At 52.4% G+C, this 19,349-nt stretch overlaps 3 protein-coding genes across 12 annotated transcripts; 1 reads left to right on the top strand and 2 right to left on the bottom strand.

Annotated features, from left to right (window-relative positions):
* Positions 1-386: 386 nt before the first annotated feature.
* Positions 387-5,489, bottom strand: LOC130909772 (BTB/POZ domain-containing protein KCTD5-like). 4 transcript variants are annotated; one of them, XM_057826607.1, is made up of 7 exons: positions 3,421-5,487; positions 2,207-2,315; positions 2,047-2,138; positions 1,883-1,978; positions 1,688-1,813; positions 1,408-1,516; positions 1,178-1,295 (listed from the first exon to the last, which is right to left on the bottom strand). In XM_057826607.1, exons 1-7 carry the CDS (start codon positions 3,991-3,993, stop codon positions 1,237-1,239), a joined length of 1,164 nt encoding a protein of 387 aa, XP_057682590.1. In that variant the 5' UTR covers positions 3,994-5,487; the 3' UTR covers positions 1,178-1,236. The 4 variants fall into 4 exon arrangements, with proteins under 4 accessions (XP_057682592.1, XP_057682590.1, XP_057682589.1 ...); XM_057826609.1 differs by lacking the exon at positions 1,408-1,516 and having other exon boundaries at positions 387-1,266; positions 3,421-5,460; XM_057826606.1 differs by having other exon boundaries at positions 1,274-1,516; positions 3,421-5,489.
* On the bottom strand, positions 2,239-18,698 carry LOC130909766 (inhibitor of nuclear factor kappa-B kinase subunit alpha-like). Of its 6 annotated transcripts, none has more exons than XM_057826589.1 (23): positions 18,323-18,476; positions 17,940-18,122; positions 17,149-17,243; positions 16,953-17,070; positions 16,810-16,879; positions 16,662-16,750; positions 16,502-16,591; positions 16,312-16,436; positions 16,134-16,241; positions 15,930-16,065; positions 15,533-15,727; positions 15,365-15,467; positions 15,169-15,292; positions 14,943-15,094; positions 14,820-14,881; positions 14,410-14,519; positions 14,289-14,338; positions 14,118-14,223; positions 13,906-14,053; positions 13,707-13,843; positions 10,093-10,189; positions 9,931-10,024; positions 2,239-2,315 (listed from the first exon to the last, which is right to left on the bottom strand). In XM_057826589.1, exons 2-22 carry the CDS (start codon positions 18,045-18,047, stop codon positions 9,959-9,961), a joined length of 2,289 nt encoding a protein of 762 aa, XP_057682572.1. In that variant the 5' UTR covers positions 18,048-18,122; positions 18,323-18,476; the 3' UTR covers positions 2,239-2,315; positions 9,931-9,958. The 6 variants fall into 6 exon arrangements, with proteins under 6 accessions (XP_057682572.1, XP_057682570.1, XP_057682569.1 ...); XM_057826587.1 differs by having other exon boundaries at positions 2,240-2,315; positions 10,090-10,189; XM_057826586.1 differs by lacking the exon at positions 2,239-2,315 and adding an exon at positions 18,537-18,698 and having other exon boundaries at positions 9,365-10,024; positions 10,090-10,189; positions 18,323-18,458.
* Positions 3,841-9,429, top strand: tubgcp2 (tubulin gamma complex component 2). Of its 2 annotated transcripts, XM_057826583.1 has the most exons (16): positions 3,851-4,332; positions 5,092-5,374; positions 5,429-5,593; positions 5,664-5,820; positions 5,884-6,091; positions 6,165-6,364; positions 6,455-6,644; positions 6,905-7,050; positions 7,115-7,295; positions 7,367-7,547; positions 7,605-7,777; positions 7,840-7,968; positions 8,034-8,154; positions 8,799-8,942; positions 9,014-9,201; positions 9,263-9,429. In XM_057826583.1, exons 1-16 carry the CDS (start codon positions 4,121-4,123, stop codon positions 9,336-9,338), a joined length of 2,754 nt encoding a protein of 917 aa, XP_057682566.1. In that variant the 5' UTR covers positions 3,851-4,120; the 3' UTR covers positions 9,339-9,429. The 2 variants fall into 2 exon arrangements, with proteins under 2 accessions (XP_057682565.1, XP_057682566.1); XM_057826582.1 differs by having other exon boundaries at positions 3,841-4,332; positions 5,664-6,091.
* Positions 18,699-19,349: the final 651 nt, after the last annotated feature.

Raw genomic sequence — 19,349 nt, 5'->3', positions numbered from 1 at the left:
GGCTTGCTTGGGTGGGGCACCCCGAGCCGAGACGCTCCGCCCCTCCCCCTCCTCACATGGAGCTCAACGTGCCCCTCCTGGACGTCTACTCTGATAAAGTCATTGGTGGAATGGTGCATCTTGGCCAGAGGAAGCACAAATGAAAACTACATGGCCAATCCATTTGAAGCGATTGGACGTCCGCTACCCATACATTTTTTTTGTTCAATTAGCCCTGAACAGCAGGTTATCATCATCAATGGCAATTTAAAAAAAAACACATTTGGGGTAGGATGTATCCCTATTTTATCAACATCCAATTTTAAAGGCTGCGCTGCCGTCAGGATGGAAGCGAGATGGGTCATCGAAGAAACCAAAGAGTCGCTTGGCAAAGACAACGTTTATGGCCAGAACAAGACATTGGTAGACAATATATGCAAGGCCGTCAAACGGCCGCCAAAATCCAGCCATCGTGCACTGGCGCGGACAGATGGCCTCTCACAACAGAACACATTTGTGTTTGACACATTGTTAAATACATACGGTAAAATCACGCTCATTTTGAAAAAAAAAAAAAACCCTCTCCGTTCATTTCCGATGGCGAAAATGTGTCCCATTGGTAACATTGAGACGTTCAAAGTTTCATCCGATCGATCGAGGCGTGCGGCTTACGCTTCCGCCCAACGGGAAATGGGCCATACAGATACAGAGTGACCATTGAACACTTACAAATGCCCTGAAACAAACATCTTTTATCTCTGGCGACGCTAACGGACGTTCCGATAGCATGTCGCCGTGTTCGTGGGATAAAAATGTCTAAGAAACGCACACGGCGAACTTTTTTCACTTCACGCGCCGCTCGTACGCAACGTCACACGCCATCGACGGTCGCCGGTACGTTGCCGCGTCGATCGGCCGGTGACGCTCGTTTCACTATAATGCCGAGATGAAGACAAATTGTCGACGCGAAGTCCGTTTGTCCGTTCCTGTCTGAAAGGTGACATTTTACGAAGCGGAAGACGCCGCCGGACGAGCGTCCGTCCTTTTCCCGCCACGTGACCGGACGCGGCGAGGGCCGAGGTCCGCCTCGTAGAGGTTCGCCGGAGGTCTCGATTGGTTTGTAACGAAGCGTGCGACGGCGCTCCGCCTCGGCCGATGGATATTTTCCCTCCGGGCGGGAAGGCGAGTTGCCCGGGCGCCCCTCTGTCCGATCCGGAGGAGGTGCGCGGGGGGCCGGCCGGATTCACGACGTCGCTCTCACATGCGCGAGCCTCGCTCCTGCAGGATCTGAAAAAGGAAAAGCCTCAAAGAAGCCACTTCCCAAAACAAAAGGCCACCACTAAGAGAAGGAAGGGTCCGTCTGCGGCGACGCTCGCGGGCAAGTTGGCCAATGATTTTGAAGAATTGGTGGAAATCTGAGTAATATACCTGTGTCCATGTACTTTGAGTAAAAAAAAAAAACCTGATGAACTCTAATGGCGGTTGTATAAATTCCTCGTAGTGGGTAAAAATGAGCAGGAAGTGAGCCAGAAAAGTCCTAAATGATCAAAAAATGGACAGGAAGTAACCCCAGAATGACCTGCACGTTGACAATAGACAACCAATTCATTGAAAGCGGGGACAGGGGGTGCGAGCGCTCATCTTCCAGCGCCGTTGTCTGGCAATCGGCAGACAACCCGTATACTCTGGAGTCCCGCCGTGCACCCACCTTGGCCTTCTGGCTGGACTCGGTGACGACGCCGTTGGCGGCGTTGTTGAGTTCCCGCGACACCACGCAAAGAAACTCCGCCTGGTCCTCGTTGCCGTAATTGTACGAGGAGCCGATGCCGATCAGCTGGGGGTACGGGGGGAAAAAAAAAAGTCACTTTCCGTCCCGTCGCCGAGGTCGGTCGCACGGGCTCACCTGTTCGAACTTCCATCCGTCCGACATGGTGGAGACCATCTGCGTCAGCTCCTCCTCCTGGCACTGCAGGACGCGGTAGACGTGTTTGACGGGACCCTGCGAGGAGGCGGGGGCGCCGTTACCGCGGTGATGCGGGGCGACGGACGGAGGAACGGAGGCGCTACCTGCGAGGTGCGGTTCTCGTTGTCCCTTATGCGCTCCTTGACCAGCCGCACCAGGGAGGCGATGTTGTAGAACTCTGCCTCTTCCAGGACGCCTGAAGGCAAAGAAAGAGAAACGCGGGACGGACGGCTGGACGAACGGCGCTTTACCGCCGCGGCTCACCTTCCTCGGCCAGGTTCTTGTCCATAATGAGCTTTCCGTGGCGCAGGTAGTTGAGGACGGGGCCGAAGTAGGCGGGATCCCGGTCGATCAGAAAGGCTCCGGTGGCGTCCTGAATGCCGCGCGAGAACAGAGATACAGAGAAGGCTTGAAATGGAGTGGACGTTGAAGGGAAATAACATTTCAAAAGAATGAGGCCATAAAAATGCATTTGCTATAAGAAAGTTAAGACTCTTTGTATATTCAGGGGGGCCTGTGGATCACACACATCACTTCGGAGCAGTGATTGACACCCTGGAGTGAAGGCAGCAAAAGACAACATGCCTTCAGGAGCTGGCCCACCTTGGAGAGGTCTAAAGGAGGAGAAGAGATCAAAGGGCACATTTCCTCAGGCCAGAGGACGCGTAGGGGCACCTATTGCGGCAAAACCAACAGCTGACGTCTAGAATAACCTTCTCCCCATTTGGCATCAAGGGACAGGAATTCCATCAATCACATAAATAAACACACACCCTCCATTCCTCATCCTGATCTATAAAAACAGCGTCCAAGCCAGAAAGGCTTGGTCAGCCTACTACAATCTTTTTTGGGCTAGGACTAGGAGTAGTTCACTGACCCAGCATGCTGCTTAGACCTCCTCTGTCAGAAACTTGGAGCAATAAATTGTTGACTTTGAACATGTTGTTGTTGTTAACGAAAATGAACGCGCATGGAACCTTAAAGATGAATCAGTTAAAAGGTCATTTAAAACACAGGTCCCTTAAACGTCTAGCGCAGTCCGTGAGTTACAAAATGACATTCGTGCGTTCCCCTGGCAAAGATGCACCTTCCCAGTAAATTGCAGATGCTTTGACAAACACGGATGAAAGAACGGCTCGAGCTACTTCCGACTTGATTTGAACCCTGAGGCCATTTTGCTAGGGGTCTTTTTCGCGCACGAGTCATCGACCGAAAGGAGCGGATCGCTAGTCGACGTCCAATCCGTTCGTCGGCTGCCGCCCTTTCCGCTTCAAACGGATTGGACGTCTCGTGTCATCAATGCTAGCCAACATAAAGACTACTCTAGTGGAAATTTCGCTATCAAGCTGTCTGTCGAGTCGATTCCTTCATCGAGCAGCGATATTTTCTTGGCACCACAATGGTAAATTGTCACAACCAAGCAGTAGAATAACAGCGCGCAGTTTTTTCACACAGAACGGCCTCGGAAACGGACTCACTTTGTCAGAGTCCAAGTCGGGGTGGTCCTGGCACAGTCGGAAGAGGAACGACTTGGGCTCCCTGCACAAGGTCTGCCTGGTGGTGACGAAGTAGGTCCCGCCCACGTTGAGGCGCACCCAGCGCGGGCCCGTCTCGTCCGCCGCTTCGGTCGGGTCGCCCTCGGGCCGACGGGGCCGAGCCGAGCCGCGGACGTGCTGGAAGTCCGTCCGCTCGGTCGCTTCGAGCACCCGCGGCTCGGCCATGACGTCGCGCTGGCTCACGACGCTTCGGAAACGGCGCACCCGCGAAGAAGACGAACCGCCGCCGCCGCCGCGAGCCGTCGTCGTGATCTGACGCTGGCTCCGGTGACGTCGGCGGCGAGTCTCGTCCGCGACATTTGACGTCGCTCGCGCTGGCAAAGACGAGGCTTCCGGCTCGGAACCCACGGCGTCACGCGCAGCTGCCAGCAGCGGCTCTGCTGGGAGATGTAATTTTGCCAATCCTCCGCTGGAGGCAGTGTCGTGTCTCGTCGGGCCCTCAGACTCAGTCGAAAGCCGAGAAGAAGGCGCGCCCTGCCCGCCACTGCACCGCATCTATTTCGCTAGTTTTCCATTCCATTCATTGATGTGTATTGTGTAGACCTAGAAAAACATATCGGACGTAAAGTTTACACCGCTCGCTGCATTACATCATAGTGTCAGCTAAATAAAAGACGTGGCTATGTCGTTGGAGTTTATTTTCTTGAGTTGGGGCTCCACCTGGAGGCGGTCTCGCGCCGTTACAAGAAGCGCCGAAGAAGAAAGGCGAGACGATGGCGCCTTTTTGCTCATGAAAAGTCTCCCAGATAGCGAGCAGCTTCTGGATGTGACATTTTACAGGTCTTCCAAGCCTTTTTTTTTGGTCTTGCGTCTTGACGCCGGAAACTCTCTGCGGTACGTACGAATTGAAATGAGCGCAAAGGCGGCTAACGTGTTAGCATCGTCCACCGCGGGTTAGCAGAGGCACTCGCGGTTTTCCTCTTGCGTACCTACTAGTCACTCTCCCGTGTGTCGGCGAATTTAGAAAGGATGCCCAACCCCGAGATGAAGAGTGAAATTATCTCCAGTGCCAAAAACCCCAACTCGCGTGTGACCAGGGTTGCCAACGGGAAAGGCTAAAAGTCGTCCACTTCAAGAAAAAACACCCCCAAATGACAACGTCCCGTTCAAGATGAGTTTTTTTCGAATTAAAATCCTGTTATTAACAGGGTGTACAAAAAGTCGACAGCAGTGCACACATTGCAGCGGAATCTGAAAAGCACCATGGGAAATGTAGTTCTTAATAAATGTTAAAATGGTTGTGTTTGGGGTTTCAATAAGCAAGCTACTTAGTTGCTACATAACTATTTACAGTTTAAAAAAAAAAAAAAGTCAGTATCGCTGATGAAGTACTATTTGTTGACAATATTTTCCAGGGTGCGTTCTGGGAAAATAATTTCATTTTCTATTGAGATTGATGTCAGAAGCAAAAGCACCTGTCAGGAGGAAAACATTTAAAACACACCGGAATATGCAACCAAATCCATTAAAAATCATTTTTGGAAGGATTTTGTTGAATTTGGCCTAGCACCTCGGAATCAGAAACGACACTGCCGCGAGGCGCTAAAATGGCAGTTCTGTCTTTCATCCGTCTGCGCTTCTTCCCGCTCGCAGCGGCATGAGCGAGTTTCGTATCCATCACGACGTCAACGAGCTGCTGAGCCTGTTGGACGTGCGAGGAGGCGACGGAGCGGAAGGCTACATCGACCTTCTGCAGAAGCACCGCGCACCTTACGTCACCACCACGGTCTCCGCCCACGGCGCCAAGGTCAAACTAGCAGAGTTCTCTAAGACGCCGGAAGACTTCCTGAGGAAGTACGAGGAGCTGAAATCCAAGAATGTCCGCCAGCTGGACCCGCTGGTCTACCTCCTGTCCCGCCTGTGCGAGGACCCTCAGGTGAGGCGCCGAACGGCGACGACGGAATTCGCTCTGAACGCTTTCCGTCCGTAGACTCTGCGGCGCCTGCAGCAGAACGCCAGAGATCGATCCGAAGCCGGGGCGCCGCCGGCGGCGCCGAGCGCCACGGCCACCGGCGCTACTGTGATGTCCATGCGGGAGCTGGACGAGCTGCGTAAGAAGATCGGCAACGCCACGGCCTTGTCCAGCGCCCCTCTGGTAAGCGCCCTGTCGCGTCGCTCCGGCCCCGGTCGCCGTCTGACCGGCCGGCCCCGCGTCGTGTCCCCAGTCGACGGAGGTGACGCGTAAGATGCTGCGCGACAAACACAACAAGAAGAACCCGGCTCAGCTCCACCCCGTCTTTCCCGGCTGGGCGTACGAGCGGCCCGCCCTCCTGGGGGACTTCGTCGCCGGCCCCGCCGTCGCCGCCGTCGACTCTGCCGCGGGTGAGCGCCGTCCGACGCGACGCCGGAGCGGAGCCTCCCGTTTTGAGGCCGGATTTCCGACAGGTTCTCTGGCGCCGGCGGCGCAGGAGCACCTGGTTCTGGAGGACCTGCTTTTCGTTCTGGTGGGCGTGGACGGCCGCGACGTGATCTCTCAGCCCGTCCTGGGCCGGCAGAACCGCTCCTTCGTGGTGGACGCCGCGCTGGACGCGTCCGTCAAGGAGCTGGTGCACCGCATCCTTCCCGTGGCGTCCTACTACTCGGCCGTCACGCGGTAGGTGGCGCGCGGCGGGAGTCCCTTGATTTTATGAGCGAACAGGCGACGGAAGCTTGTTTTTGCGGGGCAGTTTTGTGGAGGAGAAGTCGTCCTTCGAGTACGGGCAGGTGAACCACGCGCTGACGGCGGCCATGCGGACCCTGCTCAAGGAGTACCTGATCCTGGTGGCCCAACTGGAGCACGTGCACCGGCGGGGGCTGCTGTCTCTGCAGAAGCTCTGGTTCTACCTGCAGCCCACCATGAGGACCATGGACATCCTGGCCTCCATCGGTAGCCGGGCGGCCGGCCGACCGCGCGCGAGAGAGAGAGAAAGGGCGGGCCTCCCTTACTCCCTCCCGTCTACATTTCCTCTTCCCGCAGCGTCGTCGGTGGACAAGGGCGAGTGTATGGGCGGGGCCACGCTCAGCCTCCTTCACGACCGCACCTTCAACTTCACGGGCGACGCCCAAGCGCAAGAGGTGTGTCTGTACCTCACCAAGGCCGCCAGCGTGCCCTACTTTGAGATCCTGGAGAAGTGGATCTACAGGGGCATCATCCGCGATCCCTACAGGTGAATTTCTGCAGAAATTGCGCCGTAGGTCACTTGCTAGCAATTTTTCAGCCCGCTTCCTTGGTAACTCAACAAGTAAGTGTTTCACTTTTTTTTTTTTTTTTTTTGGCTTGCTTTTTCCGTGCCATTTCTTTCATTTTTTTAAAGCATTGATTTTAGGGCATTTCATCACTGAAATTTTTGAAACTGTTGAAAGTTGGAACGGCGTTTTTAAAAAAAAAAAAAAATCCAAATACTACCTGTAACTTTTGGGTGCGCAGCGAGTTCATGGTGGAGGAGCACGAGTTGCAGAAAGAGAACATCCAGGAGGATTACAACGACAAGTACTGGGACCAGAGGTACACCGTGGTTCAGCACCGCATTCCCTCCTTCCTGCAGAAGATGGCCGACAAGATCCTCAACACAGGTGAGGCGGTCGCAGTCTTCCTTGCTCGCAGGCGCGCTTTTCCCGACCGGCTCCACCCAAACAGGAAAGTACCTGAACGTGGTGCGCGAGTGCGGCCGTGACGTGACGTGTCCCGACGCCAAGGAGGTGGTGTACACGCTGAAGGAGCGCGCCTACGTGGAGCACATCGAGAAGGCCTTCAACTACGCCAGCAAGGTGCTTCTGCGCTTCCTGCTGGATGAGAAGGAGCTGGTGGCGCGCCTCAGGTAGGTAGGTAGGTAGGTAGGCCTTTCCCCGCCGTCGACACGTCTCTGAGGAAGCCGCCGCTCCGCGTCAGGTCCATCAAGCACTACTTCCTGCTGGACAAAGGCGACTTCTTCGTGCATTTCATGGACCTGACGGACGAGGAGCTGAGGAAGCCGGTGGACGACATCGTCCCGCCCCGGCTGGAGGCTCTGCTGGAGCTGGCGCTGCGCATGAGCACGGCCAACACCGACCCCTTCAAGGACGACCTCAAGGTGGGCGCCGCCCGGACGAGCGCCCGCCCGCTCGCCGTTAACGCCGGTCTCTCGCAGATCGACCTGATGCCCAACGACGTGATCACCCAGCTGCTTCGGGTGCTGGCCATCGAAACCAAGCAGGAGAAAAGCGTGGCCCAGGCCGAGCCCGGCGACGCCGCCCTCAGCGGCTTGGAGGCCTTCTCCTTCGACTACGTGGTCAAATGGCCCCTGTCGCTCATCATCAGCAGGTGGGTCGTCGGCGTCGTCCTTTTCCGCGCCCGTCGCTGACAGAGCGCGACGCCTGAGGCAGGAAAGCCTTGACCAGGTACCAGATGTTGTTCCGCCACATGTTCTACTGCAAACACGTGGAGCGGCTGCTATGCAACGTGTGGATCAGCAACAAGCACGCCAACCGTCACTGGTCGCACGCCGCCAAATGGTGAGTCGCGCGCGCTCCGGCGCTCTCACTCAGAACAGCTTCCTCACCCGTCGGCCCTTCGGCAGGTTCGCGGCGGCGTTTGCGCTGCGTCAGCGCATGTTGAACTTTGTGCAGAACATCCAGTACTACATGATGTTTGAGGTCATCGAACCCACCTGGCACCTGATGGAGAACAACCTGAAAACGGTGAGCGCAACCCAAATGAAAGATAAGTGGGCACGAATTGGGCTGATGTACAGATGAAAAGCCAATTATGGTGCAAAGTTTTGTGCGTAAAGACCTACATAGTGCTGCAACGAATAACTCGAGTAATTCCATGAGAAAAGACTCCAATTACATTTAGCTGCTTCAAGTGGTGTTGTAACCCTGCCCTATAGTGATAAAAGTGAATATAACTCATTTCACATGGCTGAATCCAGTTGCTCCCTGTTAAGACCAACATGAGCTACTTTTTTTTTTTTTTTTAATGCATTCGTAATTTAGTTGAATGGTATATTTGTTTGAAGCATTTAAGAGCATTGTGAAAAAGAAAAAAAAAAGTTAGCATTTTATAGCATTTAAGCTAGCAGACTTTGCCATGCAAGTTAGCCAATTGTTCTTTTGTTGTACTTATATCCTCATAATTTTTTTTAAATACCATTTGAGTATTTTAATTTTTCATGTTCCTTTTTCAAACCAAGTACTTCATGGATGAATCGACTACTAAAATCATGGATAGCTGCAGCCCTAGACCTACAGTATGAGCCTAGCCTTATTTGCTGGCATCGACGGGGCCAGTATTGGGGCCGATTGTTTTTTGAACGGCTGATGAAAATCTTTGGCAAATTCAGGCGTCCAACATCGACGACGTGCTGTGGCACCACACCGGCTTCCTGGACAACTGCCTGAAGGACTGCATGCTGACCAACCCGGAGCTCCTGCGCATCTTCTCCAAGCTGATGTCGCTGTGCGTCATGTTCACGGGTCGCATGCAGGTGAGTCAGGGCTCCTCCGCCCGCCCGCCCGCCCTCCCTCTCTCCCTACATCTGAGCGCCGTCCCGTCCAGCGTTTCGCTCAGAACCTCAGGCTGGAGCGACTCTCCCCGGAAGAGGGCCCGGCCTCCGACGCCGGCTTGGAGGCGTCCATCGTCAACTTTGACAACAACTTTAGCGTTCTGCTGCTGGACCTTCTGGACAAACTCAGCATCTTCAGCACCAACAACTGCGAGCACAGCATGATCAGCATCATCTACAGGTGGGGACGCGCCTCCGCCCGCTCACTCTGCCGCCCGCTGAACGCTCCCGCCTTCCCGCAGGCTCGACTTCAACGGCTTCTACGCCGAGCGCTTGGAGAAGATGGCGGTGGAGAGAAGCCACAGAGCGACCACGTAGAACCCCGGAAAAAATCTACTCACAAACGGCATCCATTTCTTTTATTCCGCCTTGAAAAACAATCCGTTAAATTAAAAGGATTTTTCTGCCAGACGTGTTTTTGTCAAACGCGCAGCGCTAGCGACGCGTTCGCTCGGTCCCGGCGCGCCGTCGTCGATCGGTCCGTGAAAGTTTGGGATCCGTCGCCGTTGTGACTTTCCGTTTCCCGGCCGACTGTTTTGGTAACTCGTCGTAAAATGTGTTTTCCCTCTGGCCTGGGGCGCGACCGACAGATGAGTTTATCGCTAGTAGACGGCAACCCCTCCCGCTTCAAATGGACGGGACGCCTAGCGCTGCCCGTGGCAAAGTTGGCTTGAGAATGAACTTCATTTAAATGTCAATGCGTGAACATTGCCCCTACCAACATGGCCGCGCCCGGGCCATTCGTTCATTCTCTTGAGTTTATTACTAGAGGACAAACTCCAAGTGATAAACTCATGAGTTGAACGGACATTTACTAGTGACAAACTCATTTCAATTGACGTGGAACGGCACAGAGAGGGTTAACGCCGAAGCCCGACGTCACGTGAAGGTCGAAGAAAATGACCGGCACCTCTCAGGTTCAAAGGTCACCCGTCCTCTCACGCGTTCCTCTTCTTTAATTTGCCGCTTAATGTCTCGTACTTGGTCCAACTCCAGTCTTGATCCTTGGAGCACACGGAGGGAAAAAGTTGTCGGTTTCGGGCGGGAGGGCGGACGGCGAGTGACTCACCACCATGCTTTTGGCCTGCTCGTCCGCCGCTTCCTGCATGAGGCTGTTCAAGTGACTCAGGTATTTCTGGGTTTCCTGCAGCAGGCGGGGTGCGGCGTCACTGTGCGTGAGACATAGGAGGCGTTTAGACATACCGGAGTCCTCGGAATCAGGGAGGGAACTCACTTACTACTTACGGGACAAGCACAAAAACCAAACGCCCCATTCTTTTCTCTCACAACCAAATCCCACTGAACGTGAATAGGACCCAAAAGAAAAAAAAAAATCTCCATTGCCGGTCATTATTTTGGAGCCATTTCAATTGTTCCAAATTCAACTTCTCGATCCCAAAAAAAAAAAAAAAAACCATCGGCCCCCATTAATATTATTTTTTGACCACAAATCAACAGGAAGCAGGCATGAAAATGGGTTAAAAAGGTGAGAAGGGTGTGGAGGAAATATGGTCACCGTACAACAAGAGCGGACCCAAACGACTGATCATTTTTTTTCCCTTCCTTTTTTTATCACTAATTTAGCAATGACATTTTTGATGACGCTTATTAATTCACAAAAACATTTTGGAACACGTAAATTCTTTATTAAAGTCTAAATAAACACGTAAATAACAATAAATCACAAACAATGAGGTCAAATGCTGATAGCATGAACTCGTGCAAAAGAATGGAATGTAAACAGATTCAGAACACTGACTTCACCTTTCCAACTTGATTCAAAACGATTCTTAAATATTTTGCATTAATATTGTAGTAAACTACTATTATATAATACTATTATAATCATTGCCAATCAGATTTTTCAAAAAGGGTGTCATTTCAAAGCTATTCTTAGTGTAGAATCTGAATTCAGAAGTATGTGGGATCAACTCCATAAATCGTTATTTATATGACAAACATGACGTGCTATTATTTTCAAATGTTCACCGGAGGTAGGTTTGCTAAACCGCTAACAGGAAGCTTTACACTCCGCAAAAAAAAAAGCTCTTTTTGTCATTGCATGTGGTGTCAGTAATCAATTTTTTCATTTGCAAATGCTGTTAACCAGCGATGTTTGAAGCGTCACCTTGGCTACGTTCATACTACAGGTCTTAATGCACGAATCCGATTTTTTGTCATATCCGTTTTTTTGGCGTGCCCGTTCAGACTGCTTTTATCCATTGAGACCGTTCAAGTATTACGCATGCGCACTAATTCGCAGTCCGACACGCGCTAAGCAAGAAGACCCGCATGCGCAGAAGCATCAAAACAAATGACACACGTCATCCGTCATTCCAGGGATATCTTGTTTTGCTTTTCAAAAGGAGGACACAAATAACAGACATAAATAATCCCCGTTTAGGCTTATATTCAAAGTTTATATGGATCGATAGCATGCACGCACTGTCCGTGCACGTCACACACATATGGGCAGTTTGCCCCGACTCTCTCTCGGCCGTGTAAGCAATGTTGAAATATTGTTCACTTGTAACAGAGAAAACTGAGCATTCTCAGGCTTATCCTCAACCCATTTTTATTTTTTATGACTGTTGTGAAGCCCAGCCCTTCCCCGAAAGCCGTGTTCACTGCAAGCTAGGCGCTAATAACGCACAGGCGCATCGCTACGGTAACGACTCTCTCGCTATTTGATGACGTAATTGCTGCATGAAATCCGATTTGCGGGACTGGACAGTACAGACCGCCGCGACAGTCTGGAAAAATGTGGCCCAGATCGGATTTAGACCACATACGAAAGTGACCCAGATCGGATTTGAAATGGTCCCGTTCTATGCGACTTGTCACGTTCAGACCGTCAAGTTAATGCCTCACTCGAGTCGGAAAAACACGAAAAAATCGGATTCGTGCATTAAGACCTGTAGTATGAACGTAGCCCTTTTAACTGCAAGATTGCGTTTTGGAGAAGACTGCCAATGTTTTATAACAGGCTAAAGTAGGTTCTTTTTTTCCACAGTAGCCTCAATGTAGCAATGCTAACGGTAAGTGTTTAATAAAGATGTTTCCATATTTTGTATTGTCTGAACTTTAATTCTACGGCATGTTGATGACCAATAAACATCTGTTAAACTGGAGTCTCACACGCGCAACTATAAAACGCAGCTTTTAAAATTACCGCCCTCATTTTTATTTACCGTACGATAAATGGACTCATTGCATATCGCCACAGGCTTAGCAACTTCAATAAAACATGTGGCTAATTAGTTAGATGGAATTACGATCTGCCAGCTTGTAAATGTCTCCTGTCGTCTTCCAAAATGACAACGGGGTGACGGCGCTTCAAGTGTTCATTCACGGCCGACATGCAGCCAAGCTTGGCATTGAAGAGACGGGACACGACAGTGTACCCTCCTTTTTTCGTCGAAATAAGTCAATATTTTGGCTACGCTGGTGCGCTTTGCGCCGCTTTCCCCGCTTGCATACAGAGCGTCCGACTTTAAAAAAAAAAAATCTCCCTCCCCTTAAAATATTTCTCCTCGGATCTACACAATTCAAGTAGGTCACCCTTTTTGACTTCAAAATGGCGAATTTTGCCGAAAAGTGAGATTTTCACACCCGAGAAGTAAGCCTGTCGCAATATGCAATAATTCCATTTATCGCGCGATAAATAAAAATGAAGGCGGTAATTTTTCCGCTGTGATTTATCGCCTCGCGTGCACGTGCGTGCGGCAGACGTGCTGTTAAAAGTTTGGATTCCTCGTTACCAACTGCGCAAAATGTATGTCCGGCAAAAACTAGCGCCGGAGCCAATCGTTCCCATTATATCCTATTGTTCAACGTATACCGGCCGCGTCAGTGCTCCGGAGTGACTGTGGACCATATGCGGCACACCGGTGTTGTTGACGTGTGGGCGCTCCCGTCAGGAGTGATATTTCACGCGGGGCGGCTATTTTTCGGCACAGCGCCGGATTTTTACAACGAAGTCCGCCAAAACATTGTTACCGACTTGGCTGCTACGAACAACCTGAATGAAATTAAGGGCGCTGTGCTTCAAACTCATCCTGTTTATGAAAGTCGATTGTCATATGCTGGTGTTGTGTAGTAATGAGCAGAAGTGACTTCATCGGCGCTTGCTAACTTTTTTAATGCGCGCACACACCAGATATCATGAAATGGCAAACTAGATGTGCTATGTTCCATGCCATTGGCTACGTGAACACCAGAGTGACTATGGGACACGTAGTCCATATATTACATCTATGAATTCTAAACTGTCATGACTGAATGGAAGTTAAGAAGGCCAAATCAATTACGTGGACACTTTTTTTTAACTTAAGAGGCTTGGTCTATTGTTTTTAGTTGTGATGTCTTAAGTATTTTTTAATTGAAGAGTAAATATTTATCGCGTTTAAATGGGTGTACTTGATCTATTAATGTATACTGTATTCTTACTGTGTTATTGTAAATTGGTTAAAAAAAATGGGGGGGGGGGGGGCAATAATATCGCATATCGCAATAATTTATGAGAATAATTATCGCGCACTAAAATTTGTTATCGCGACAGGCCTACTGAGAAGTGACCTCCAAAAATCCAGAAGACTCGAGCGTAGTAACCGGCCACGACAAAGCTCCCGGCCAACTTGTCCAGAAATCTGATTTATTTTCTAGTCTGAGACGGAAGCCCCGTACCTGTCGTCGGGTCCCGGCAGCGAGGTGAGCGGATGAGGAGCGCCGGCGGGCGGGGCCGACCGGCCCCACCGGGACGCCGGAGGGAGGTCGGCCGACTCGGGACCGGCCGCCGAGGAGTCTCGCGTGGAGTTCTGCGCCTGGCGGGAGCGGACGCGGCTTCAGGACCGCCCGTCGCCTGGCCTTCGCGGCGGTGACTTACGCAAGCGATCTTGAGGAGGTGCCAGAACTCCCGCTGGCGCTTTATCTGCATCTGCATGACGGTGTTGTCCGCTTCTTTGATGCTCTCTAAGGTCTTCTCGATACGCGGGAACAGGTCGATGATTTTCTGTTTGCTGCTCAGGATCTTACTATGGAGGCGAACGGCTCGTTGAGTCGTGAGGCGCCGTCGGCGCGGCCGCTCGGCGCTTCTACCTGAGGTGCGCGTAGAGATCTTTCAGCACCTTGTCCTGGTTTTTCACCGTCTGGACAATGGCCTTGACCATCTCCGAACTGTCGCCGCTCAGGTCCGCGTCCGGCACTGCCGTCGAAAAACAGAAGGTGTCACGGACGCCGCGGCCGTCGTGGCGAGTACGCGCTTCTGACCTTTACATTTCATCTTCAGCTGCTTGTAGAGCTCCGTGGCTCGCTCCTCCCTGGAAAGGCGCAACGGGTGAAATTTCTGTCTTACTTTTGTAACGCGCGTCGAGCGGACGGAGGCGCTCACAGCTGCTCCATCTTGTCTCCTTGGCGCCGCGCGTAAGGACTCCGCTGCAGCTCCACGATCTCCGAGTGCAGAGCCATGATCTCGTCGTCCAGGTGGCTCACCTCCGCCACCTGCCGGAGGGCGCGGGGATACTACGTCAGCAGCCTTTTTAGAGAAGGATCTGTCCGTGGCTAGCGACACGGGGTTTATAGCTAACTCTAACCGCGCTCTCCTTGGCGCTGGCTAGTTGGGAGATGTTTAGGACTACGCGGCGAATGAACGTCCGGCCAGTTGGCGGAATTACTATCGGGAAGCTAAAAAATGGGCTCGGCGCAACCCCGGCAATAAGCGTTAATCTGTGTTAGGGTAGACGCTTTTTCGTGCGACGGATACAATTGGCCTTTTTTTTTTGGTGTTTTCGTTTGAGTGACCTGAGCAAAGGCGGCCGCTCGCTCCTCGTTCTCCTGCCAGGCCTTCAGCATCTTCTCCGACGCTGCGAAAGACACGTTAGAACGAGAGAAGGGCGGAGACGGCGAGGGCGGGCGGAGTCTCACAGATGCCGTAGTGCATCTGGTCGCTGTACTTTTCCAGGTCGTACTGGATGCTGCTACGGAAGAAGTCCAGCTTGGCTTTTAGCTGCTGGGAGAACCCGAACATGCTGTTTTTACAGCGCGTCAGGTTGGTGTTGTAACGCAGGAGACTCAACCTGTAAGGCAGACCAAAGGTGGCGTCGAGACGGGCCGTGGCGCGCGAGCGGCGGGGGGGGGGGGGGGCACTCACATGGCGGCGCGCTGGCCTTGGAACAGGCGGCTGTAGTCGTCCTTCAGGCCGCAGATGTAGCTGAGCGCCTCGGCCCAGACCTTCTTCAGAACGGCCAGCGGCATCGGCGTCCGAGCCTCCTGGACTGAAAGCGGAAAGGGACGCGCTCGAAACCGGGGGATCCTCGCGTAGGCGGAGAGGTTCGCCGGTCACTCACCGATGGCGTTGACCTTATCGGGCAGCTGCCTGGCGCTCAACGGACCCGAGTACTCGCTGGCGCTCTTGTCGAACAGGTACACCATGTAGGCGTCCCACCCTCGCTGCGGCGGAGCGTAAATGTCAAGCGGCGCAGAGGGCGTGGGCGAAGCGGCAGGACGGGACGTACCACGCCGTCCAGGACGCACTGCGCCGCCGGCTTGCGGGGGTCCAGGGACACGCCCGTCTCCTGCAGCAGCTCCTGGTGGGCCACGTGGATCCCGCTTTCCGCCTCCACGCGTTTCTGCAGGGCGTGCAGCGACTCGTCGGGCGCCAGCCGGAAGGAATGCACCTGGGCCGTGGTCATGTTAAGGACGTGCACTACCTGAAAGCCACATTTGGGACATTGTATAGTGCTATATCGCCGTCCACTGTATCCCGATCGGTTATCTGTCAAGATCTCGCTGAGAGTAGATATATATTGTTTGAAAAAGATTTAAGCAGGTTCCGACCGAGCCACGACATCACATTCGAGTTAGAATGCAGTCATTTGGTATCGCTAATTGTCCTATGGAGACCATGGTTACCTTCATGGCGAGGATCTGATCCAGGAGGTCGAAGCAGAGCGGCTTCTTGCTTTCGGGGTGGACGCCGCCTCCCCTGTGGACGGGGTCCCACTTCAGCATCAGCTGCAACAGCGCTTCCATGGGCTCCAGCAGCGTCCTGAAAGGAGAAACGTGAAGTTCTTTGAAGTGCGCCGGCCGGCCAGCTGGCCGGCCGAGTAATCACACCTGCTCAGATTGTTGGGGTACGGCAGATGCGTGGAGAAGCGCACTTCTCCATTGGCTTCCTCCACTGCCATGATGTCCTTGGGCCCCTTGTTGCGTACCTTGCTGGCCCTGCGCCGCAAAGCAAACGGCACGGGCGGTCGGTTCGCGGCGCGACGCGACTCGGCGGCGGCTCACGCACCACTGCACCGGCTGCAGGTTGTGCAGGAAGGGCCTGAAGCCGCAGCTGCACTCGAAGATCATGGTCCCGAAGCTCCAGTAGTCCACGCTGACCGTGTACGCTTTGTTCTCAAACAGCTCGGGCGCCTGCCAGAAGAGCACAAGAGTTCCGACGTCACGCCCAGACACGCCATCGGGCGCTGTCGCCTCACCAGGTACTGCAGCGTGCCCACGAAGGACGTGCACAGGCTGCCCTGGTCCAAGTCTTTGGCGTAGCCCAGGTCGATAATCTTGTGCACCAGCTGGAGCGGGAGAGGGGGCTTCCTTTGAGAAAAAAACAAATCCCCGCCACGCCAAAGTCGAGCGCGTCACCTTGCCGTTGACTTCCTGCAGCACGATGTTCTCGGGCTTCAGGTCGCGGTGGATGATCTTGTTTTCGTGCAGGTACCGGATGCCGGAACCTGAGGAATTTAGCGATACTAGTACGGGCGTGACGCCGGAGCGAGGCCGACACACGCACCGACGTCGTTGAGCAGAGCCAGGACGTCGCTTTCCTTCAGACCGCAGCAGTTCTCCGGCCTGCTCAGAACCTGCGCTCGGAAACACGGCGGGGGAGGTCGTGACGTGACGCGACCCGAGACCGGGGCGGCGGCGACGCCGAACCTTGCGGAGGTCGCCGTGCGAGCAGAACTCCATGGCGAGCAGCGGCAGATCGTTCAAGGCGATCAAGTTGATTTCTTCGGGGACGTCTCGCGCCGTCACTACGTTGATGTGGTTCAACCTGAACGTCGACAAACATTCCCGCGTTTTCCAGCGTACTATCTCCCCCAGCTCGGCGACCGGCCGGCACCGCACCCACTTCTTCATGATCTGGATCTCTCGGCTCCAGCGGTCCTTGTTCCTGGGCGTCAGTTCCAGTCGGCACATCTTTACCGCCAGCTTGTCGCCGCTCACCTACGCGTCGACAGGTCACGTCGACCTCATTTCGTCGCACCGATAACAGTATCGGCATTCAAATGACATCATCGGGAAGTACTAAGAATTCGCGTGCCGCATTTTACAACACGTACTGCTCAATATCTAAATTCCGCCCTAACCAAGATGCCTGCTAGCGCCACACGCAGATGAACAAAAAAAGAAGCACTCCCTAAGACGATGCTGAGAATAGACGTCCAATCGTGCGGGAAGGTGTTTGTTCGCCGCCTACCCTCCCGCTTCCATGTCTATATCTGTCATTGGCAGCCAATGAGTAGATAGCCAATGCTTTGAAATTGAGCAAATCATCTGGGTGGAGAATGGAGTTGCGGCTTCATTTGATGGCAATATAGCCCCTAGCAAGATGGCCGCTCTGAGGCGACGTCGAATTGAAATGAGTTTCACAACTAGACGTTCTTTCCGTTTGGCTGCCATTTTTCCCGCTTAAAATGGATTGGGCGTCTAGATCCGTTTATTGGTGATAAACGCGTTAAAACTCGATTGGACGGCTATGGTCATCAGCACGAAAAGGCTCCTTTTTGTTTGTGTTTTATGTTAAAGCGGGCGTGCGTAGCTAGCCGCCATCTTGGGTAGGTCGACCGGCGGTTGGACAGTGGTCCTATTTCTTCGTACTCCTCAATAGTGATGACGCCATTTTAGTGCTGTTGAACTCACGTGATGCTGGTACAGGTAAACGTGGGCAAAGCCCCCCATTCCCAGCCGCTCCTTCAACTCCCAGTCGCCGCACTTGTGGTTGCTGTGTCGGAACGGAGGCTTCTCCATCGTGCCGACGCACGGGTCAGGAGGAAGGCAGGAAGGCAGGCAGGCAGGCAGGCAGGCAGACGAACAGACTGCACCCTGGCGACGCAGCCACATTCCCCGTTAAACGTCACTCACAAAATGGCTCATTATTACACGCCCGTGCGTTAAACGAGAGTAGAAACGCTGTCGGCTAACCGCTAGCTATTGCTATTGCTAACGTCAACAACATGCGCGCCAACCCCGGGAGGTAGATAGAGAGTGAGCGAAAAACTGCACCTGTCGGCCAAAAGACTCACGTTGTCGCTCGACGTCCTACATCAAGACTGACAACACTCGTCTCTTTGTTGATGTTGTTGTTCCGTTTTCTCCGGTTGACAACGTCCTAGCAAGTCGACTGCACTCACTGCGACCGCCCGCCCGCTCAGGACTTTCCTGCGTGACGTCATCCAACACTAAGGGTGTCTTCAAGAGCCACAAAACATTTGACAATTGGGCTTGCTCTCTTTTCACCTTCTCAACTTTCTGGATGTGCCGTCCACGATGACACTTTATCCGCGATGTATGAAGAAAATTCGCGGCCCGGAAGTAAAACTCGGAATAAGACCGGAATACAAAGAAAACCTGATTTGTTTGACGTGCTTTTTTAACTGGCATTGAAGGCATCATCTAACCTGGTTGAGCGTACCGCACGAATGCTTTTTTGGACCGCAAGGCTGCGTGACGTCATCATCGTAAACCGGAAGTGGGTCAACATTGGTTGCCATTAAAAAAAAAAAAAAAAAAAAACATTGTTTGTCCCATCTAACATTGAAAAATTAGAAATAAATAAAAGATAGGTTACTAATCTTAATGTTGGCCAAATTCCACATTCATTGTGTAAAGTATGTAAACCAAAGACCAAATTTTCATGTTTTTGGAAAAAAGTTTTCTTTATATTTTGACAATTTAAGTTTATCTTTGAACCCCAAGGCTATAAGGACCGAGAGACTGTGCAAACAATACAGCTTGTGTTGAAAATAACCCTGACCATTTTATTTATTATTATTTTGTATTTGTTCTAAATGTGTTCCTTGTATGCGAGTTGTCTTGCCCTATGTTTGTATATTTGTATTTGTTGTTAATAAAGTTAAAAAAAACAACAACAACAAGCGTGTGCTTGCATACAACCTATGCTAGTACTGCGGTAGTCTTTCAAAAAAGAACATGCCGAGTAAACGCTGCTGCTATGGAACTTGTAGAAACGACTCTAGACATGACGACATATGAAGGATGTTTTCTTTATACGTTTCCCGAAGCCAAAACTCATAGGGAAAAAATGTGAAC

The sequence above is a fragment of the Corythoichthys intestinalis genome, chromosome 21 (assembly GCF_030265065.1).
Source record: "Corythoichthys intestinalis isolate RoL2023-P3 chromosome 21, ASM3026506v1, whole genome shotgun sequence".
Taxonomy (NCBI): Eukaryota; Metazoa; Chordata; class Actinopteri; order Syngnathiformes; family Syngnathidae; genus Corythoichthys; species Corythoichthys intestinalis.
The sequence above is the reverse complement of the archived record's forward strand: the minus strand, read 5'-3'. Positions and strand labels throughout refer to the sequence as shown.